Source organism: Dipodomys ordii, unplaced genomic scaffold, assembly GCF_000151885.1.
Source record: "Dipodomys ordii isolate 6190 unplaced genomic scaffold, Dord_2.0 Scaffold58, whole genome shotgun sequence".
Classification (NCBI taxonomy): Eukaryota; Metazoa; Chordata; class Mammalia; order Rodentia; family Heteromyidae; genus Dipodomys; species Dipodomys ordii.
In genome coordinates, this window is record NW_012267274.1 from 265,341 (window position 1) to 289,291 (window position 23,951).

The 23,951-nt window shown below is 51.4% G+C and overlaps 1 protein-coding gene across 1 annotated transcript in view; it reads right to left on the reverse strand.

Moving 5' to 3' along the window:
- The window catches only part of Inpp5a (inositol polyphosphate-5-phosphatase, 40kDa), a 102,575-nt gene that overhangs the window by 61,105 nt on the left and 17,519 nt on the right, over positions 1-23,951 (reverse strand). Inside the window, exon 8 of the mRNA XM_013021871.1 lies at positions 6,355-6,418. Coding sequence (XP_012877325.1) covers positions 6,355-6,418 — 64 coding nt within the window. The remainder of the gene's footprint in view (positions 1-6,354; positions 6,419-23,951) is intronic.

Genomic DNA, 23,951 nt, shown 5'->3' on the forward strand with positions numbered 1-23,951 from the left:
ACACAGACGTCACTTCTGTCACACTCAGACGTCACTACTGCTACACACAGACGTCACTTCTGTCACACTCAGACGTCACTACTGCTACACACAGATGTCACTTCTGTCACACACAGACATCACTTCTGTCACACACAGACGTCACTTCTGTCACACACAGACGTCGCTTGTCACACTCAGATGTCGCTTGTCACACAGACGTCACTTCTGTCACACACAGACGTCACTTCTGTCACACACAGACGTCACTACTGCTACACACAGACGTCACTTCTTTCACACTCAGACGTCACTTCTGTCACACAGACGTCACTTCTGTCACACTCAGACGTCACTTCTGTCACACACAGATGTCACTTCTGTCACGCACAGATGTCACTTCTGTCACATCACAGACGTCACTTCTGTCACACACAGATGTCACTTCTGTCACACACAGACGTCACTTCTGTCACACACAGACGTCACTTCTGTCACATCACAGACGTCACTTCGGTCACACACAGATGTCGCTTCTGTCACACACAGACATCACTTCTGTCACACACAGACGTCACTTCTGTCACACACAGATGTCTCTTCTGTCACACACAGATGTCACTTCTGTCACACACAGACGTCGCTTCTGTCACACAGACGTCACTTCTGTCACATCACAGACGTCACTTCTGTCACACACAGATGTCACTTCTGTCACACACAGACGTCGCTTCTGTCACACACAGACGTCACTTCTGTCACACACAGACGTCACTTCTGTCACACACAAATGTCGCTTTTGTCACACACAGATGTCGCTTCTGTCACAGACAGACGTCGCTTCTGTCACACACAGACGTCGCTTCTGTCACACACAGATGTCGCTTCTGTCACACACAGACATCGCTTCTGTCACAGATAGACATCGCTTCTATCACACACAGACGTCACTTCTGTCACAGACGTCGCTTCTGTCACAGACGTCACTTCTGTCACACACAGACGTTACTTCTGTCACACACAGACATCACTTCTGTCACAGACGTCACTTCTGTCACACACAGACGTCACTTCTGTCACACACAGACGTCGCTTCTGTCACAGACAGACGTCGCTTCTGTCACACACAGACATCATTTCTGTCACAGACAGACGTCGCTTCTGTCACACACAGACGTCACTTCTGTCACAGACAGACGTCGCTTCTGTCACACACAGACGTCGCTTCTGTCACAGACAGACGTCGCTTCTGTCACACACAGACGTCGCTTCTGTCACACACAGACGTCACTTTTGTCACACACAGACGTCGCTTCTGTCACAGACGTCACTTCTGTCACACACAGATATCACTTCTGTCACACACAGACATCACTTCTGTCACAGACGTCACTTCTGTCACACACAGACGTCACTTCTGTTACAGACGTCACTTCTGTCACAGACGTCGCTTCTGTCACACACAGACGTCGCTTCTGTCACAGACAGATGTCGCTTCTGTCACACACAGGCGTCACTTCTGTCACAGACGTCACTTCTGTCACACACAGACGTCGCTTCTGTCACAGACGTCGCTTCTGTCACACACAGACGTCACTTCTGTCACACACAGACATCACTTCTGTCACAGACGTCACTTCTGTCACACACAGACGTCACTTCTGTCACACACAGACGTCACTTCTGTCACAGACGTTGCTTCTGTCACACTCAGACGTCACTTCTGTCACACTCAGATGTCACTTCTGTCACACACAGATGTCACTTCTGTCACACACAGACGTCACTTCTGTCACATCACAGACGTCGCTTCTGTCACATCACATGTCACTTTTCTGTTCTTTTTTTATACGTATTTTTTATTGTAAAGATGCTGTACAGAGGGGTTACAGTTACATGAGTAGGGTAATGAGCACATTTTCTACAGAGCATTGTTACCCCCTCCTTTGTTTTCCTGTACCATCCCTTCCCTCCCCACCTCCCCAACTCCCACACCCCCTGAAGTTGTAAAGTTCGTTTTCAAGACAGTGTCTTGTACATCTCAATGGGTTAGCCTGTATCCTAATTTCAGCATTTTGTTATTTCCCTTCCTCTCCCCAAATTAGAAAATCTGCAGGGCACTGGAATCAACTACAGTGAAAACAGGGGTTATATCATGGGGGAAGAACATACAAAAGAACAAAAAAAATCACCTAGTATATTATAAGTACATTAAAAACAACGCAAGAAAAATAAAACCTCATGTCCCTATTTTGGGGTTCATTTCACTTAGCATCGTCTTATTGGTCATATGGGCATAGCTTTTGGCCTTTTCTGCTTATCCTAGACATATACTAGTTGTTGCAAATAAGAAAAACCATGAGACCTATGTTTCTTTGGGCCTGCCTTACTTCACTTAATATAATTTTTTCCAAGTCTTTCCATTTCCTAACAAATGGGGCAATGTCATTCTTTCTGATGGAGGCATAGAATTCCATTGTGTATATATACCACATTTTCTTGATCCATTCATCTACCGAGGGGCATCTGGGTTGGTTCCATATATTATCTATGGTAAATAATGCTGCAATAAACATAGTTGTGCTGGTAGCTTTAGTGTGGTCTTGTGATCATTTGGGTAAATGCCCAAAAGTGGGACTGCTGGGTCCTAGGCTCTATGTGAAGTCTTTTGAGGAACCTCCATACTACTTTCCAAAGTGGTTGAACAAATTTACATTCCCACCAACAATGCAGTAGGGTTCCCTTCTGTCCACATCTCCTCCAGCATCTGTTGTGATTAGAGTTCTTGATTATAGCCATTCTAACTGGGGTGAGAGGAATTTCAATATTGTCTTGATTTTCATTTCTTTTATGGCTACAGAGGTTGAGCATTTTTTCATGTGTCTATTGGCCATTCTTATTTCCTCTTTGGAGGGGTCTCTCTTTAAGTCTTTAGCCCACTTATTAATCAGGCAGTTGTTTCTTTGAAGATTTGTTGTTGGGGGATTTAATTTTGGGGGTTCTAAGTATATTTTAGATATGAGACCTTTGTCTGTTGTATGGCTAGTGAAGGTCTTCTCCCAGTCTTTCTAGCTATGTCCTTTGCCGTGCAGGAGCTCTGCAGCTGCGTGCAATTCTTCGACTTGTTGCACAGGCATCACTTCTGCTGCCCACAGATGCCACTTCGTTAGAGCTGCCTCTGTTGCAGGCCTGTATCAGCAAAGGTCTTTCTAACGTCACACCAGACTCCACGTCTATCACATTGCAGTCACATGACAGTTACAGCCCAGCTCCCTTCAATTGCATCCCAAACCTTCCTTTATTCCGTCACAGACCCTCCTCCTGCTTTGTACAGCCAGGCTGTTCTGTTGCACATCTGCCCTCTCTGCAGGTTCTCTGACGTCTGAGCAACCACCTGGCACTGCTCCACTTCGCTTTCTTCTTCTCATTCTCTTTCTGCATTAGTGCCCGTGGTACTGCAATCAGCCATTTTAAGCTCCCATGTCTGTCCTATCTGAGTCTGGGTTGAAGGGCTGGTCTGGCACTCTGTGTGCAATGTTTACCTTCTAGCATGGTGACTTTGCTGTTGACGGCAGAACATGACCTGGTAAGAGAAGCTGAGGTGGAGGCCTTTGGAGCGCAGTCTCATATTGTTCTGGCCAGTCCCGGGCAACGGCTGTGTGCTGTGGGTGAGGTGCCAGGCCTGCAACTTTCTTTTACTGTTCTTGTCTTCTCTGCTGTCAGTGGACTTCCTGTGAGAGATCTTCTTACACTCTGTGTGAGCAAAGAAAGTCTCAGTCCTCCTGCAGGCCTGTGCTCCCAGCCATGACCTGCACACAAGTGTCTTCGCCTCCCATCATGGGAGAGGAAAGCCAGAGAACTGCCCTCTGGGCTGTGTGGTTCCAGTGGTGTAGCTCCCGGGGGCAGGGGTGGGGGCAGGCCCCGTCAAGGAGGGGGTGCCCCACCTTGACCAGGAGGGCAGGGCCCGGCTCCTGGGGAGAAACTCACACATGGGCATCTCAGAGTTCTCTTCAAAGCTAGCGCTTTCTACCCTCCTGTCCAATGAGCCTCAGCTGTGGGCTCTGGTGGCACGCTGCTCCTGTGGCTACCTGCCTACTCAGGACAGTGGCTGCTCCACGGCCCAAATCCCTATAGGGTCTCAAAGGGGCTCTGCCCTCAGCCCATTCAGCGTCGTTCTGTGAGAACGGGAGCCAGGCATTCAAACTCCTCACGATGGACCAAAACTGGAAGTCCTCCTTGCTTGTTATATGTACCTTTGCAGAGTCCTTAATTTTGCAACAAGTTTCTTGGTTTAAAATTCAGGAAATTACTTTAAGAGTTTGTTCAAACTGCTTATAAATTATTGCCCTGCCATAAGCACATTCAAGCCAGAAGAGTGATGCTGTGAGTCACAGGGACAAACGTGCCCCATTCCAAGAGCCCAGTGACACATCTGTGAAAGGATCAGCAGCCCCAGGCACCAGCCAGGCCGCTGTGAGCGTGTTGGAACCAACACAGATTCAGCCAGGCCGCTGTGAGCGTGTTGGAACCAACACAGATTCAGCCAGGCCGCTGTGAGCGTGTTGGAACCAACACAGAATCAGAAACAGGTGCTGAGCACACTTTGCCCACCAGCCCACTTCTGCGGCATAGACAACATGAAGTCCCCTGGTAAGATTTCCTGGAGTTTCGTGTGTATCTAAACTGGTAAGGTTTGCTGGAGCTCTATATGGATCTAAATTGCTGTTCTAAACAGATGATGGCCTACTCAGTTACTTCGACTCATTTCACTTAGCAGTAAAATATATATGTGCAGTTTCTTAAAAAGGAGAAAGTGTGCCATGTGCCAGTGGCTCATGCTTATAATCCTAGTTACTCCGGAGGCTGAGATCCGAGGATCACAGTTTGAAGCCAACCCGGGCAAGAAACTCTGTGAGACTCATGTCCAAAAAATTACCAAAAAGCCAGAAATGGAGCTGTGGCTCAAGTGGTACAGCACTAGCCTTGAGAAGAAAAAAACACAAAAAACAAAAAGCAAAAAACCTGAGGGACAGTGCCTAGGCCCTGAGTAGAAGGCCCTAGACCCTCACAAAAAAGGGAAGTTCTACAGATTCAGATCCCCCTTCTGATATTCAAATTTATTTTTAATTATATATCTTTAAGTAGTTGTACAAAGGAGTTACCATTCACCAAAGAAGTCTGTGTCTACAGTGCATCTCCATCACATCACCCTTCTCAGCCTTCGCACCAACTCCTCCATCCCTCACTTTTCTTAACTTGGTAGAAGAGGCATTAATTTTTTTTTACTTCTATGGAACCATAGAAGAGCGGCTCCAGAAATCTCATGAGGATCCAGCTAACGGTCTCACGTCTACGGAGCCGTGGGATCTAACAATGGTCTCACGTCTACGGAGCCGTGGAATCTAACAATGGTCTCACGTCTACGGAGCCGTGGAATCTAACAATGGTCTCACGTCTACGGAGCCGTGGATCCAGCTAACAGTGCCACAGAGGAGCACAGAGGAGCCACAGAGGAGTGGCTCCAGTCATGTCACTCCAGCCACAATCCTCAGTGTAGATGCTGGGTGCTGCTACTGCATATCTGAAGAACCCTCAGCCAAGAGGGCAGGGGAGTCACAGTCCTGGCCAGGAACTTCTCTCCCTGTGACAGAATCTTTGCTCAAGCAAAGCAGAGGAGATGCCCCCAGCTTCCTGAGGGGCCATGAGCAAAAGGCCAGACTGGAGCCAGCTAACAATTAGTTACCTCTCACCGTTATTATAACTCTTAAGACACTTCAACATGATGTGATCTGGCCCTGCACTAACATGGAGTTCAGGACAGTTCACATATAGTAGGAGACAAGGTATCCAATGGTCAGCAACACACCCATGTCCCATAGACAGACAGGGCTCACAAGGAAGTCCCTCTCACCTGAAGAGCAAATGTCCCTGAGACGCAAGGTGACATGTGGAGTAGAGGCTGTGTCAGAAGGGGTGTCTGGGATGGTGGACAGGTTGTCTCTGACAAATGGCAAACATATCAGTGGCCATTACACAAGGGTTAGCGTTTTCCACCTGCACACTTTTGTCTACTTCTGTGTTTGACATACACAAGCCACTGGTTCTGCTTCAATTCTTCTTCACATTTTTCCATGGGAACACAGAAAACTACCCCCTTCTCCACTAGCCCCTACAGAAGAGCTGGTGTGTGGCGCAGGAGGGCGGGTGGGCTGGGACCAGAGCCCAAGTCCATGTTGGAGAAGCTAGCAACCAAGTCTTCACAGGCATCCCTGGCTAGTGACTGCTCCCAAAGGACATCAACCCTTGACACCCAAGCCCTCTCTGGAAGACAGGGTGACACCAAGGCAGACCCCAGAAGATGGTGTAGAGTCTTACCTTTAAAGTCAAACTGGTAGATGTTTTTTAGGGATTCGTGAAGAAAGTAAAAGCTTCCTAGTGCCTGTAAGAGCAAAGACAAAGATGGATCAGAGGTGATGCTAGAGTAACAACTTCATCCCCGAGGGAGGTCCAGGTGACCAAGCAGCTCCTTAAGCTGGAAACTGGCGGAGCCGCCGTGGTGTGGCTACCAAGACGTGGCTGGCCTCAGAGCCTGCCACCATCCCACACCAAGTGCAGGCCTGAGAAGGGACCCACCTCTCCGGAGCGCTGGACCTCAGCTCCAGCCCTGCCCGGGTCTGAGCGCGGCACAGCACTGCCCACAGCCTCCCCTCCTCTCTCTGTCCTGAACAGAGCTTCACCTGGACACAAGGGGTGGTGGCGGCGGTGGGGGCGGTGGGTGCGTGGATGCTATGGGGGCAGGGGGGGGCAGCGCAACGCTGATCTGAAACGTGGTGTAAGGCTTGGGCATCACATGTGCATTCACGTGGACACATGTTTACAGGCTCACGTGTATGTGCACTCACTGTCTTACAAACCGGGCGAGCTCCGTGAGGACCTGCGGGCCTCTGCAGCAGACTACAGAAGTTGCAAAAGTACATTTGCCGGAACCCTCTGGACTGGAGCCTGAAGGGATACTTTTGACCATCTGTGATTATATGCTCGTAAAACCACTTAGCAAACAAGACCTACCCCAGTGGACTCACCCAGGAGTGCAGAGGAGAAGCCAGTGAGTTGAACGTGGCTCTTACTCTCCTTATGTGTGTCGGAGCTGGTGCCTCCCGGGGGCTGGGTGCAGGACAGCCCAGCCCTGCCTGTGGCACGGTGCCCTGGCACAGCCCTTGGCTCATGACTGCTGTGCTGCTCACGGGTGAGCTGTCCCACATGAAGGTGATGGTACAGTGGGCAGGGTAAAGAGCCAACCAGGGCCCAGAGACTCTGAGATGCTGGTGGGGACCCAGCCCAAGGCATCACACCCCTGTCTGTCAGCCAACCCTCAGCAAGCCCCGAACATTCTCCACCTCAGCCACCTGCAGTTCATGGTCTTGAAGTGTAAGCCAAGCTCATGTCCCCAGAGGGACAGAGCTTCTGTGTGTGCATGCACGTGTGTGCACATATATGTGTATGTGGAGGGAAGAGGGAGCTGAGAGCACAGAAGACTTTGAGGAAAAAGCTTTATGGGCAACTTGATATCAGAGGATATTTTGGTTTCACAGTTGATGCTGAGGTCTGACAACAGTTCTGTCGTCTTGCAGGAGAGCAGTCAGGACGACCCCAGCGGGTTGGAATGGAGCATCACACACCATAGGTCGGTCAGGTGTAAAGTGTGTGGTTTCTTTTTACCCACTTTCATTGGAGTTCACTACACAAATCTGCCTGGGAAACACTGAGCCTCCTCAGCAACCACATCCTTCTCCCCTAGCCCCCAGATGCTCATACCTCCACATTCTTGCAACATACCCCTCCGTAGGGAACCAGAGGTGAGCAAAATCAGCATCTTAGTTTATTCCATTGTAAGTGGACATTTTAAAAAAGCCATCACAACAAACGGATGGGGAGCTGGGGGACAGTCACACTGTTGGGTCTAAACAATAAGAAGTGGCCAGGACTGGCTATCCCCACCCCACCAGTCAGAGCACTGCGCTTTCTCCTCTCCAGCATGATTATAGGGCTTTCTTTTTTGTCTCTATTTTTAAAAAATTTTATTGTAAAGGTAATGTACAGGAGTTCCAGTTATATAAGTGACTCCCTGGTTTATTGTAAGGTGATGTACAGGGGTTACAGTTATATAAGTGACTCCCTGGTTTATTGTAAAGGTGATGTACAGGGGTTACAGTTATATAACTGACTCACTGGTTTATTGTAAGGGGGATGTACAGGAGTTACAGTTATGTAAGTGACTCACTGGTTTTAAAGAACAAGGTAAGTCTGGCTGTTGGTTGACCCAGCACCTAGACACCAAAGTCACCTCAGACTTGAAACTGGTTGAATGCTTGCAATCTAACTTTGAGCCAGAAACTCAGATTTGCAACGTTTATTGTCAAAAGTAAACAGAAGAGGACATGATATTAATAATTTTCCCACATCCTGAGCTAACGTCACCAGCTAAGGATGGCCACAGCTAGCCAAGCCCACCTGGACTCCTGATAGACCCCTAACATCTTTGTCTTGTTTAACAAGACAAAGACTAATAAATCACTACATCAAACACCACTGACAATTATAGCAGAAGAAATCAGCCTTCCACTGTCTCAGAAAGAAAGCATGAATTTTCTAAAGGAGGCAGATGATCAGACAGACCTACACACGTCCTTCCATAGCTGAACCATCCAATCTCACACTTGAAATAATGTTTAGTGATGTAGGCAATGCTGAACTTAACTGCCTATGGAATTTAGAAGGAAGCTCACTTGAACAGTTACAGACAGAGGTGAAGTGCTAGCATGGTCCCCGCACAGTGCTCGGTCTGGCCTCACTGCCCTGCTCTCCCACAGATATGGCGACAGCATCCAGGAGGCCAGGGTACACTGGGCTTGCCAGGAACGCATTCCTTGCTGGCCCATCCTTTAAGGAAGCAACAACATAGTGCAATTCTTCTGGAATACTGCTTGATTTTAAATACATTTTTCTAGTCATCAGAATACAAAAACGGATTGCTAACACAGGAGCCCCGCCTCCCGCCTTGCACTGATTGGCTCCTCACACAGGAGCCCCGCCTCCCGCCTTGCACTGATTGACTCCTCATACAGGAGCCCCGCCTCCCGCCTTTCACTGATTGGCTCCTCACACAGGAGCCCCGCCTCCCGCCTTGCACTGATTGACTCCTCACACAGGAGCCCCGCCTCCCACCTTGCACTTGGGTGACCAGTCTTGGCTCGGGGTGTGTGTCACACTGCAGGTGCCCGGGCCAGATACCAGGCTGATCTCCACCCACTCCCAGCCCCTGCTGGCTACCCCAAGCCCAGTGGGGTGGGAGGGACTCTGCTCCTTTCTCTCTTCTCTGGGATTCCTGTGCCTTACACTCACTCCAAATCTCACTGCTCAGCCTACTCTCCCACCAAGCCACTTCTGAGCTGTCAAGCCTAGTGTCCAGTCTCCACCGAGAATCCCACAGGGAGTCCTCCCCTCCCGTCCCATCCTTCCAGCCCACCCTCCCTTGTGTCCTCAGTTCACCGTATCTATCACCATTGCTGGGAGAGTCCAGAGCTTCCTGGTGGCCCTTGCCTATCTCTGTCCCTAGTCCAGGCCCTGACCATGTCTGGGGTCACCAGGGACCTCTAAGGCACACATCCCCTGTGCCTATTCCTTGTGGTGAGTTCAGAAAGATGCTGGATTATGGGCGGAGGACCCTCGCCTGAAACCCACGTCTAACCCTACAAACCAAGCAGCTGGCAGGACACACACTGAGGAAACTTCAGTCATGGAAACAGGCTTGTGTGCTGACCCCAGGGACTTCCATTACCTTAGGGCCAGCTGCTAACAGCTCCTCCCCTCTAAGAACAAACTTCATGCCAGCAGAGAGAGGACGACATGATGCCACCCCCCCAACAAGAACACAAGTCCCTGCCTGAATGCAGACAGGCATTTCAGCCTCAAGCCTAATCAGAGGCATATTCTACCTTCCCTCGCAATATTGAGAAATGAGGCTGGCCTGGTTCGTTGACTAAAGAACATAGAACAGAGTCACAGAGACATGTCCATTGATGGTAGCTGCAAGGCCTCACAGCTGGTGCACACACAAAAGGGACTTCTATACACACATGCACTTGAAAGCCCATGGACACAACGCATACATCACAGACATGTGAACACACACACATGCGCAACACCTAAACACCACAGGCACAGGTACATGTACATGCACACCTATGTTCACAACACACACACCACATGTGCACATGTGTGACACACACACACAACAGACACAGGTATGCAGATTCAGGACACACATGCGGGCATCATAAACATGAATGTACACATATGACACATGCACAGATATACAAATATACATGTATTCACAACACATGTGCACCACACACATACAAATGCACACATGTGTGACCCATATAAATACTACAGACATATCCTTTGGAGAAGCTGGAGGTCCTGGGAGGTAAGCATAGGAATGCAGTAACTGTCCTCTAAAAACCCAGATGCTAACAGAAAACACACCAGCCAGACTTGAAATACTTCTAACCTGGAAGACTACACAGCAAGGGAAATGAACAAACCATTTGTGCCTACAAACATGAACAGTTTTCACACACAAACACACACACACACAAATCAACCAACCAAATAAAAAAGCTCCTAAAACTTCATACACCATGCCAAAAATAAGACAAAACAAAAGAAGCTCAAGCACATGACCAGAAGCACCGTGAGGCCCATACTTCAAAAGGAATCACACGATGAGCATAGCATTAAAACAGCTGGGAGTGGGGCAGGGCCGGCACGGAGCAAGACGTAGGTGCTCAGTCGAGAGAGATCCTAGGGTGCATGGGGACCTGGGAGGAGTTCACCACATTACATTACAGGTAAGAAAGGGAAGGCAGCCGGGAGCCAGTGGCTCACACCTGTCATCCTAGCTACTCAGGAGACTGAGATCTGAGGATTGCGGTTCAAAGCCAGCCTGGACAGGAAAGTCTGGGAGACTCATCTCCAATACACAACTCAGAAAAATGCAAGTGGCACTGTTGTTCAGGTGGTAGAGCGCTAGCCTTGAGCTGAAGAGCTGAGGGACAGCGCCCAGGCCCAGAGTTCAAGCCCCACGACCGGCCAAAAAAAGAAGGGGAAGGCAGAAGGGAATGAGTGTAAGGAGCAGCACCAGCCACAGGGACAGTGAGTGTGGCAGGGCCGAAGGGAGAAGGAGACGCCAGCTCAGCACCTGCATCCATCAGGGGGCAGAGCCCCACCCACACCCACGTCAGACAGGCGGGAGCCTGGGAGCCTGGGAGCCTGCTCTGCTCCGTACAGTGCCACGGCCCTGCCCGCCTAGAGCAGCCACCATCACAAATGGTGCTGGCAGAGAAAGCAGCACCGGGCCTCAACTTCCTCAGTTACCATGTCTCCCTCACCTTCTAGAATTTACCCTTCCCACTCTATTATAGTTCAGCTTATATCTGATGCTGCATAATTCTCCACTACATAAAAACACGGCAATCTGTCTATTTCTCCAGAAGTCTTTCTAACTTTTTGACAATTACCTTCGATGCTGCAATAAACATCTTTGCACGGGATTTCTGATTAGTGCATGTTTTAAGTGAGGATGCATTCATACAAAATGTACACAAAGAATACCTTCAACACCTGGTCACCATGAAAGCCATGCCACCACCTACCCTGTAGGGCAGCACTCCCCTTCACTTCCTTGTATACTCATTACGCTACTTCAGGTGAGCAGTCCCTTTATTTTTCAGCGCCTTGCTCCCTCCTTTTGGGTGCCAGGAATGGAACCCAGAATTCATGCTTGCTAGGAAACTGACCACCTCTGAGTTTTACCCCTGGCGCCTGTCTCTCTCTCCTTTTCCCCCCCACCCACCGCACCCACCCAGAGGAGGCCCAGGAGACAGGACCAGGACGCCAGAAGCCGAGGAAGCAGGGATGGCTGGCCTGGGGCACATTTAACAGTCAAATGCTCCAAGGGCTTTTCCCAGAGCGGCTGAGGGAGGGGGTAAGTACAGGGGAGCAGTGGCGGCAGAATGAGGAATCAGTCCCACACACCCCGAGCTGGGAAGCCTGCACACAGGCACCTGGAGTCTGGAGTTTGGGGAATGTTTGGGCAAGAATGGAGAAGGCTGACATGTGAAACTGCAAGAATGCTGGGGGGGGAGGGGGAGGGCTGAGCTGGGGGGGGGGCTGAGGGCTAGGACACTGCTGGACGGGAGGTGGCGCAATCAGGAGAATGCTGGGGGGGGCTGAGGGCTGAGCTCTAGGACACTGCTGGACAAGAGGTGGCGCAATCAGGAGAATGCTGGGGGGGGCTGAGCTCTAGGACACTGCTGGACGGGAGGTGGCGCAATCAGGAGAATGCTGGGGGGGGCTGAGCTCTAGGACACTGCTGGACGGGAGGTGGCGCAATCAGGAGAATGCTGGGGGGGGCTGAGGGCTGAGCTCTAGGACACTGCTGGACGAGAGGTGGCGCAATCAGGAGCACTTCCTCAAAACCCAGGGAGCTGGCTGGAGCCGACTTAAGCGACAGGTGATCGTGGCTCACTTCTGACTTCAAGTTGACCCAAGTAGCAAACTGCAGCAAACTGAGATTTGAAAGTGCTATGCCATAGCATGTGGCTGTAAAGCCACACCTGAAATGTGCGGGTTGGGAGGATCATTGAGGCCAGCCTGGGCCAAAAGCCAGTGAGACCCCAACCAGTAACCCTGGCATGAGCTCATGCCAGAGCCCAACTACACAGCAAGTACAGGTGGGAGGATCTCAGTCCAGGACAAAAAACAAAACAACCACAAAAGGGTTAAACCAGCCTTGCATTCTTGGCATAAGCCTATCGTGATCATAATCCATTTTTATACACTGTGGGATTTTTACTTGCTAATACCGTTGCCTAGGTTTCTGAACTGCTTCCATGTCTGTTTCTGCTCTTACCACCTGGACAGAATTGTTCTAAGACAACTCTTCAGTGATGTTCAAGTTACAAATCATTTCCTATGAGCTTGACTTTTTGGCTCCCTGCAGGGACTTTTACTTCTGGGCTTCAGGACATCACGCTTCCTCTCTAGAATCTCCACTTCTTCCCTTCCAAGTAACAATGACATGCTGGGCCTGCACAGGGTGCCCTTTGAAGTCTTTCCCCACTGTCTCCTCCCCCGTGGTATAGCCAGCCTACCCAATGCTCAGGACACTGCTGGTCCCCTGAAGGCGGCTCACTGGGCCTGGCAGTGCTCAGGACTCTCTGCTGGTCCCCTGAAGGCGGCTCACAGGTCCTGGCAGGGCTCAGGACACTCCGCTGGTCCCCTGAAGGCGGCTCACTGGGCCTGGCAGGGCTCAGGACACTCCGCTGGTCCCCTGAAGGCAGCTCACAGGTCCTGGCAGCTGCACATTGCTCTTTTGGGTCTCACAGAAATCCAGTCTTACCCAGCTCAGAACCATCCTATCCCTCTCTTGCTCCCGAGGAAGCTGCATCTCTTCAGACTTCCCCAGCACCTTCTCACTGCCATGCCCCTCCCTCAACATCTATTCTATCCACAGGTTCTGTGGTTCCTGGATTCTAGGGCTCATGGGTTCTGACTCATGAGTTTTATGGCTGGCTCTCAGCTCCATTTACAGCCTCCATTCTCTCCACTGCCAGTATCACCCATTGCCCAAATGACTCTGCTTCCTCTGCTCTCACTTCTTGTCTCTCCTCCACTGACAGGCTCTTGCCACGGCTCTCAAACCTGACCCTTGAGCTTGTACAAGTGCCCCACCCCTCCAGCTCAGAGAGCCCCAGGCACATTGGCCACCTGGGCACCCAAGATCCCAAGACTCCATGGGAATGCTGCCTCCTCTAAGCAGCTGCCTCTGACGGCTCCTGCAGAGGTTTCACAAGCCCGCCACAACAGGCCCCTGCCTTGGATTTCCTGTCCGTCCATCTCCTTACGGGGGAGGAAGCTTCTCCAGGGCAGGGCTTGCTGAGTCCCAGCTCAGCTCACACAGGGATTTGGTGACCCTGGTCAAAAAGAAGAGATGCACAGCATGCTGGACAAGAGTTCTGGGCCCAGTGTGCAGGAAACTATTTGTGAGGCTTTGGGACGCAACTTCAAAGAACAGCCTCAGGGAGAGATTATGATCACAAAAATGCTACTTTTCTGACCATATCACAAAGGCAAGCCCTGGCTTTAAATCAATCTAACAGATTGAATAATAAATCAAAGCAAAGGTACCATCACATTCATTAGATTATACACAATAATAAATGAAACAAAGCTTTTCTTTAAATCAATGTAGAGCTTTATTGATCTTCCTCTGTATAATAAACTCATGGACAACCAACCTAATTGGATGACAGGGCATTATTACCCATTTCCCCAGCATCACCTGGGTGGCATGCAGGGAAGGCTTCAGCCACATGTCTCTGTCACCAAGAAGCTCCATGGCCAGCATGGGATGCCTTTACAAAGTGCTGCCTTTCCCATTTCAGTTCCTGGGGCAAGACCGGAGTTGGCACATGCGGCCCGCTGCCTGACCTCAGCGCCCAGCCCCTCTCCAGGCTGGCTGCAGGCCCGAGCAAGCTCACGTAATCTCATTCCATCTCCCATCCAAGAGCCGACATTACAAGTTAATTAAATTGGTTGTCCACTGTATTCATCCACTTACAAAGTTAATGATATTCTGTCCCTGAATTAAAGAGCATTTTATAAAGCGGGCACATGGGAGCTGGCGTGTTGTACATGGGGTGCTGAACCCTGTCACAGCTCCTGGTTGTTGCGTCCCCAATTAGGCAGCCCAGAAGGGCAGGGTCCTGTCTGCCACAGCAAAGCAAGAGGCACCCCGACACTGAGGGTAAACACCACGCACAGCAGCTACTTCATATCTCATGTTGGACCACGATAAAGTTCCACCAGATTGGCGGGCCTGTGAACATTTCCTATTACTTAGTACAGAGCAGCCAAAATATAATGAGACAGCTGAAGATAGGCTTTGGAAAGAGGCATGTGATGTGGGGTGCTGATATGAGGAGTGGGGGATAATCCCGGGCTCCCAAAGGCCGCTGGGCCTACCCAGGGGAGCCACAGTGCCAGTGTGACAGACACCCACCCTTCTCAGAGATCGCTGCACCTTCTCTGAGCCACATGCTGCCCCAGGGCCTGAGATGCACCTGTGACCAATAGCCAGGCACTGGAATGGCAGAAGACAATGCAGGCGCAGGGGCATCAAGATGGCCCTGGGGTTTTGCCTGCACAGCTGCCGCGCCTGCCAACCTCCCCTGGGATGAGGAAGGCACCGAGGCCTCCAGCCCAGACAGGCTGAGGCGCCTTAACACCCAGGGAGGTAGCAGGGAGACTCCAGGCCTCTGGGCTCACAAACCGGGAGTGCTCAGAGGCCTGGAATGCTGACCTTTCCACAAGGATCTAGAGCCAGAGGACAGGACAGGCAAGGACTGAACCTAGCTCCACCATTAGAGAGGCGCAGGGTAGGCAAGGCCACTGTCATGCACACAGGAGTGGTGGAGAAAAGAAGGAGTGGTGGAGGAAAGAGATGGTTGGGGGGACCAGAGGGAGTCAGAGGGAAAGAAGAGGGGGTGGGGGTCCAGGGAACAAGAGGTGGGTGTGGGGACCAGGGGAGTTAGGGGTGGCTGGGAAGAAGAGGAATCAAGGGCAGGTGGTAACCTGGACCTGAGGGGCGACCACGGCGGCATAGTGCTGCTTACCAGGTTCACACGGATACAGATTAAAGAGTAAGCATGGTTCCGAGCAGCCGCTCCTCACGCAATGTAAAGAAAGACGTTCTGACTGCGTGTTCCATCACCAGCTCCATGCTCACCACAGAGAAGAGCAGCCTCAGACCCAGCCCCAGGGGCCACACAGCCTGCCACCGGAGGCAGGCAGTGGCTGCATAACCTATGGCAAGAACAGTGCTAAGAGGAGGCGGGAGGCACGGTGGGCAGAGCTGGGAGGTGCCGACTCCTCAGTGCTGAAAGCACCGAGGAAGCGCTGGGGGAGCAGGGGTCTGGCACCCACCCCGCACTACGGCTCAGCCCACAGGTGCCTCCTGCAGCTGCAGTCACCCGAAGGGGGTCCTTCCTGGTCAACTCCCCTGGTTTCATCTACTGAAATTCCTTTTTTCCCCATCTACCTTCTGAGTCGATGGTAAAGCAAAGCTAGGAAGAATTTACCTGACTGCAGAGGGAGGGCAAAGGGCAGGACAGGGCAGTCTTCTAAAGCTGTACAAGATGGCCACAACACAGAGGGACAGGAGCCGAGCGCCCCTGCCCACCCACGGGAGGTGGTGCTGGCAGGACGGGCCCCCGCAGGGCCTCCACAGCCCGGCTTGCATTTTCATCCCCAAGGGAGATGCAGGATCAACCTGGATGCTATTTGGGTAAACACACATTTTGCAAATTGAAAATTTCAATAATGAACAAGAAACATATTAAACTCAAAATAATATCTAGTTCTAGTTGTTTAATTTATTAAGTCCTAGTTTTCCATATCAAACTGATGACAAAAGTAAATCAATACACTTTTATGCCAATTACATTATGTGAAGAGTTTGCATCATCATTGAAACAGCTCTAGCTTATCTTTTGTCTTCTAAAAATCATTATTTTTCAATTACACTTCCATCCTTACAAATGTCTGGAGAAGTTATGCGTATTACAGATGTAGAATAATTAAGGCACAACGCACTTTAAGAGGAGGCCAACACAGAACACAAGCTGTTTACAGAAAACCTCTGTCCTTAGAAAGGCTCAGGGCATATAAAACACAACAAAAGGACTCTAATTGATTCGTGAGTTCCAATGAAGCACTGCAGAGATGGCAAAGCCCCACAGGCTGCAGCCCTTGTCCTAGAGCTGACACCAGCAGGGGGCCCAACACGCCCACACCACACCCTTGCCCCTGCCTGATCTCTTCTTGGGCTTCCTTTAAGACTTTATAAAGATTTTTGTTGTTGTTGTTGTTGGTTGTCGGCCTGAACTCTGCGCCTGGGCCCTGTCCCTCAGCTCTTCAGCTCAAGGCGAGTGCTCTAACACTTGAGCTACAGCGCCACTGCCGGCTCTTTCTGCTTATGTGGTGCTGAGGAATTGAACCCAGGGCCTCATGCATGCAAGGCATGCTCTACCGCTGAGCCACCTTCCCAGTCCTAGGGATTTTTTTAATACACAGGGATTTGTTTATTTAACCCCATATTTGCTATTGTTATTGCTTTATTTTTTTCTAACCAAAGATCATTTCCTACCTGCCTAAGGAATATCCAGTATCTTTTCTGTGGGTCTGCTGATAAAAAATTCTTTTGGCTGCATTGTAATGAAAATGCCAATATCCCATTCATTGCTTTGCTTCTTGAAACATCATCTTACTATGTGGCTTATGCTGACCTCAAACTAGCTATGAAATTCAGGCTAGCCTCAAACTCACAATCCTTCTGCCTCAGCCTCCCATGTGCCGGATTACAGGTGTGAATGAGCATACCAGCCTCTCTAGTGCTGGGATTACAGGGATGGACCACCACTCCCAGCTTCACCTTCATTCTTAAAATGTGTTTTTGCTGGATACAGAATTCCACATCGATGGCCCCTCTGGGACCCTGAGGGTCAGCAAGCATTTACAGATTTTACTGAAATGTGATCTGTCTAATTGCTTCCCCTTGTCTCTATCTTGACAGCTGCTTTCTGGGGGGAAGGAGGGTGTTGGTCCTGGTGCTTGAATTCCCCTCCTAGGCACAGTTCTCTGAGCTTTTGTGTTCAAGGCTAGTGCTCTACCACTTGAGCTACAGTTCCACTTCTGGCTTTTGGTGGTTAATTGGAGATAAGCATTTCATTGAACTTTTCTGTCCAGGCTGGATTCAAATGTTAATCCTCAGATCTCAGCCTTCTGAGTAGCGAGGATTGCAGGCATGAGCCACCAGCACCCGGCTGGTTTTCTTCATTTTTATGGCAATCTGTCTGGACACAGAGTTTCTTTTCTAGTCTTATTATGTATTCTCTGGGATTCCTAGCTCTGAGTATTGAGATTTTTCACAGTTTGAAAGTCTGCCATTTATAATTTCTTCAGGAATGACTCCCGTCCTCTCCTGCTTCTTTTTCAGGCTGCCATGTGTCACCTGCGGCTCACTCCCCACCCGTTCCTCATTGCAGGCTCCAGATAGTATTTGCTTTGGGCCTATCTGTGGTCAGAGTTTTCAGTCAATACAAAACATCAACAAACCCCTTAAACACTGGAGCTATCACCATGCAGCATTACCTCTGGTGACATTCAGGAGGCAGCAGGGGCAGAGCCCGGTGAAATCAAACAAGCACCATCGAACAGAACAGGGCTCTGGTCGCCCCAGGAGGGGGAGGGGGGCAGGGGGCTGCTGTGGGTCCCAGCCTCCATGGAGCCCCGCCCTGAAGCTCACCTCCCACCCACACTGAGCCCTGGCTGGAGCCACCAATGCCAGAGGGCATCCCAGCAGATAACAGACCACAGCTGTCCTGTTCCGAGGGCCCAGCGTGCCAGTGCAGATCTGGAGCCCGGAGGCTGGGCTGAGATCCCCACACTCCTGGGGCTCCCTGTGGAGCCGGGAGGCTGGGCCTTGTTTGTCTGAGATCCCCACACTCCTGGGGCCCCCTGTGGAGCCCGGAGGCTGGGCCTTGTGTGTCTGAGATCCCCACACTCCTGGGGCTCCCTGTGGAGCCCGGAGGCTGGGCCTTGTGTGTCTGAGATCCCCACACTCCTGGGGCTCCCTGTTCAGTTCCCTCTGCGGCACAGGGCAGCATCCGTGCTTCAGGCCCTGCACTACCATGTACAAGGCATGGTACCATGTGACAACCAGGCCTGTAGCTCTGCCAAGGACAAGGAGAGCCTCGCTTCCCGAGCCCTTGCCCCTCAGAACAACAGAAAGGGGCCTCAGGAGCCAGAGCACCAGGGCATGCAGTGAGGAGGTCACCTGCCCAGCAGGGTGTCCCTTCCACAGAAGACCCCTCCCAAGTTCCCCACTGGGGGCTGGGCACCTCCTCCAGGGCCCAGCGGACCCCCGGCCAGAGCCCGCACTGTCCACTGAGACCCGCGCCCGCAGGGCAGACATTGGCGGTGGGGCACCTCAGGGCCCCTGGGGCTCTGCCACAGCCAGGAGACTTTCTCCTCTTCCTGCTTCCTGAGGCGCATCACGAAGAGCCCTTACGGGAAAGACATCCACAGACAGCCACCGCCACTAATGGCCTTGTTATAAATTAGACCTTGCTGACAAAGACCGAAGAAAAGTGACACCCATCAAGTGACTCCATGGCAGGCACTCAGCACTTGGTACTGTCATCCTGACCTCGTGAGGACCTGTCATTCTCCTTGAAAGAGGGACAGCCAGTGTCTGCAGAGGGGCAGGATGGGGGGAAGGGGCATCTACAGGTGCTGGCTGTCAGGGGAGGGGTGAGGCTGGACACGGACGCTTGCCATGGGGGGGTATGGGGTGAGCGGTAAAGGTGGTCATTTGCTGTCGGGGGAGAGGGGGTGGGCACGGTGCTTGTTGTAAGGAGGTGAGGGGGTGAAGGTGGGCACTGGCTGCTGCTGGGGACGGGGAGGCACGGGTGCTGGCTGTTGGGTAAGGTAGGTGGGGGCCAGGAGAGGGAGGAGTTGTTTGCTGATGGGGCCTCTGACATGGGAAGGGGGATAGCCCAGGGCTTCCCGTAAGGCCGTGGGAATGCTGACCCGAGCGGGGGGCAGGAAGGGACACCCAGCTGCACGTGGCCTCAGCGATGAGGCTGCGCTGTCTTTGCTTACCACTCAGGATCTCACAAGGCAGGGGGTGTCAGGGGACAGGCTGGAAGGACAGGAGCGCCAGGGCACAGGTGCTGGGAGGGCGGGGCATGGGGGGCAGAAGACCGCATGGAGAGAGTCGAGTGTTTGGCTTCCGTGGGGGGGTTTGGAAAGAGGGTTGTGAGGTGAGGAGAAAGCAGGGCTCCGCAAGGGAGGGTTAAGAAAGTCTAGAAGACCAGCAGAGCCGGGGCCTGCGGGCTGGCAAGGCCAGGGCGCCCGGCAGCTGGCACAGACAGGACATGGGGGAGGGGCAGGGGCTAGGTGGGAAGAGCGGGCACGTGCACAGAGCCAGAGCGCGACCCAAGAGACACGCGGAGCCAGTGCGAACCAGGTCCTGCCGGGCGAAGAGCCGAGACACACAGAGGTACCTCTGGTAAAGATAGCCGGCCTTCCACCGAACTACTAACATGTCAGTATGTAAACACAAGAGAGAAAAACCAGCAATTGAGGAGAGAGTGTGGCAGAATGGGTCTTGTAGAAATTGTGGTCCAATTTCAAGTACTGAAATCCACCCGGTGCACGCAGTCCCACACAAGTTACATGTTGCCACCTCCCTGCCCAGAGGCAGCTACTTGGCGGACACCAGGAGAGAGTTACAGGTGGGTGCACGGCCACAAAACTTTACCAATCTGTGTCATGTTGATGATGTATGAAAAGGATTTGTGAATGTATGAGACACCAGCCACAGCTCTTCTGAAGGAGAAAAAAAAGCAAGAAAAAGGCTGAGTGCACTGAAGCAGAACTGTCAGACCCAGGAGCTTGTGCTCAGGGTCCCCGGAGGCTGGCTGCTCCCTGCCACCGCATGTCAGGTGGAAAGCCCAAAGTGCATGCGACTCTGCAGCCTACCAGAGCAAGGGGGCCACTGTAAGTAAGCTCCTAAGTCCTACAGAAAAGAAAAGGAATGTCAAAGCAATCCTAAGCCCCTGCCCCCCACATCCACACCTGCTCGAAGAGCGCCAGCATTCTCTCCTTCCACAGCTGTGCTCTCATTCGATTTCTAGCCCATTGTTTAAAAGAGAGAGCTGTGATGGATGGACAGTGACCAATAATTTCATCACCCTCCACGGAGCACAAAATCAATCACCTAAGTTTTTATGACGTAATCCTGAAAAGTGGACCTGTTTGAAGTTAAAAGATGTGATCGGTTCTGATTTTGGCCAAAAGTAGTCTAGAAGAGCCTGTGGGGCAGAAATGCCTGCTTCACCTACGCTTTCCTCTTAGACAGCTCCCATGATGACCACGGGAAACAAAAGAGCTCAAATGAGGCAAAGGACGGCCATCTGCGGGCCACGTGCAGACAGTGCACTAGGAGACACTGCAAGCCGGGACATCCCCTGGAATTTGACAGCAATGCAGGGGGCGAGCTGAATGACTATCAGCGTGCATATGCGCGCACACACGTGCACCCACACGCACATGCGCACATGGGCACACCCTCACTCTCACACCGAGCCTTGACTGCAAGGGCCTAACACTTGAAAACACTTGAAAAACTGAGTCACTCAGCTTGATGGTAACTGGAAATAAGAAAAAATAACAAATACTTATAAAAGTTATAAAAATTCCCTCTCCAACTCCTGCCTAACGTACTTAGCAAAAAGGTCAAAGCTGCGGAATTTGCTGGATAAATAAATGCTGAAGAGGTGGATGAATCACTGGAGAGCTGGCGCATGGCAGCGAATGAACAACCTGCAAATGCGTCCCAAACCCCATTACTTCCCCTTTTCCAGGAGCCCAAGATTCATGTCCTCGCATGCCGCCAGTTCATTACCGAGAACTATCATCCCTCTCCGGCGCGCCGGGCAGCGCGCTCAGCCCCTTGAGGACCCTTTAATGTTTAATTCCCCATCACCCGCTCCACTGAACAGCTTAATCTCTGCTTGTATGATCAATACTATATCAGTGTAAATTAAAATGACAATTTTAAAGTAATTAAGCCTGTTAATGCTCGATTCAAATGTCATTATTTGCACAGGGGATCTAGGAGAAATCACATCGTGTCTGGGGTGACAGGAAGCCGTCTGAGCCTCCCTGCCCTGCCACACGGTGCCACGGGGGGGGGGGGGGGGCGTGGCTTTCGCAAACCGGATTAAGTTCTGCCTCGTCCTGCCAGGGTGCCTATCCAATTTCTAAAGAGGATAACGCAATTTGATGAATTTAATTCCAGTTACAAACTCAATTATCGTGGTAATAGATGAAAACTAGGAGGAGACTCTAACAAGGCCCACATCTCACAAACACACTTACATCCACAACAGGGCAGCCGTAATGGCTTGATTTGATTTGCCCTCTCTCTTTTGAAAATCCTTTAAATATTATGATGGCTGGAAGGACAGCCAACATTTATTAGATAGCCTAGCTCTAACCTGAAAGGGGCTGTGGCTGAGCCGGGTCACCGTGGGCGGGCTTGCTGTCCAGAGCACCAACAGCAGCATTATTAGACAAGCTCAACAAGCTCATTACATTACTGTACACGCAAAGAGATCCACGAAGCGCACCAGCATGGGTAGAGCTGTCTTGTCCAGGGCTGGCTGTTCTGGACCCAAATCACAAGATAGCAGCCAGACATGTTTTCCTGGGCAGTACAGGATTAATAAAGAGAAAATTAAGGAGAAAGTCATCTTCAGTCTGTTCTGACTCTCAGGAACTAAAGCACAGAGTAGGTGGGGCCCCAGCTCTGCGGGGTGGTGTGGGGTTCACACCCCTAGCATTCCAGGGGGGTTACCCCAGCTCTTCAGGGAGTGGGGGACAGGTTCACCTCGCAGCACTTCCATGAGCATCCCGGTTTCCCCAAGGACAGCTACCACTGCAGGACCTCATCCATTAGATCAGCAATAAAAATTGACAACCAAACATTAATTTCAAGTCGAAGAGCAAAGTGTAACAATCTCGTCTGAAAGACGTTGGAGCGGGCATTCTCAGACAATCCCAGGCAGGGCCAAGTCCCCGCCACCTCCTCTGTGGTCAGCCCTCTCCCAGCCATTACACTGCAGTGATCCGGGTCTACACTGAGATCGAGGCTTCCAACTCCATAGCAAAGGGGGCACACAGTTGGCATTTCTTGCAGATCTGAAAGGACCTGTCCTCACACTTCACCCTGTAAGAATGGTTCCCTGGTCCCTCAGGCCACCTCTGGCCAGCCAGCAGAAATCTGAGTTAAGCCAAGTAAGATGGCATAATGCATTCAAATAAATCTCTCGGTCTGCTATTGCAGGTGTCAGTGACCCTGAGAGTCATTATTTTCAAAGGGTAAGATGAGGGACATAAGAATACAGCAAAAGTAATACCAACATGGGAGAAAAACATTAGGAAAAGGAAGGCCTATGTTATTTCATTGTAGGGCAAATATCCTAAGGGAGTTGTGTTAGTTTTCCTTTTTTTTTCTTGCTAGTCACGGGACTTGAACTCTGGACCTGGGTGCTGTCCCTCAGCTCTTCAGCTCTAGGTGAACACACTACCACTTGAGCCACGGCACCATTTCTGGTTTTCTGGTGGTTTATTGGAGATAAGAGTCTCACGGACTTTCCTGCCCAGTGCGCCAGACGCCCAGCCTAGGGTTCCTTTTAGCCAGTGAAAACATTACGCAGTGAGGAAAACCCCTCCACATCTCACGACCCTTTACCTTTAAAAATGAAAAGGCAGGCAGGCCTCAGAAGCCAATGGACACAAAACTGATGGAGGATATGAAGTGGGCTCCCAAGAGCACGAGGCGGAGGCCCTGTGTTCCAGGAGCGGAGCAAGCGGGTGACAGACAGGCCCTGGGGCACTCCGGGGGAAGATGGCTGCCCTGGGCATGTGTGTTCTGTGACAGCAAAACATCTGCGGAGGCCAGGTGTAAGCACAGAAGACGGTGGGCGGGGGCCGTGACTCACACGGGCTTGGTGGCTGGGGTCCCGGGCCTGCCACCTGCTTGTGACAGTTCATGACAGAGGAACTGCCCCTGACCACACAGCTTCTCCACTCTTGACTCAGAGAGGACCCTTGGGTAGCACTGGCTGGAGATCAGAGGGACATGCCCCTTCATGCAAGCACAGTTCTGTCAGGTTTCCTTTCCTCTGCTTTTCCTCCCTCCTTCCCTTCCTCCCTCTCCCTTCCCCTTCCCCTTCCCCCTTCTCCTCCCCCTCCCCCTTCCCTTTCCCCTTCCCCCT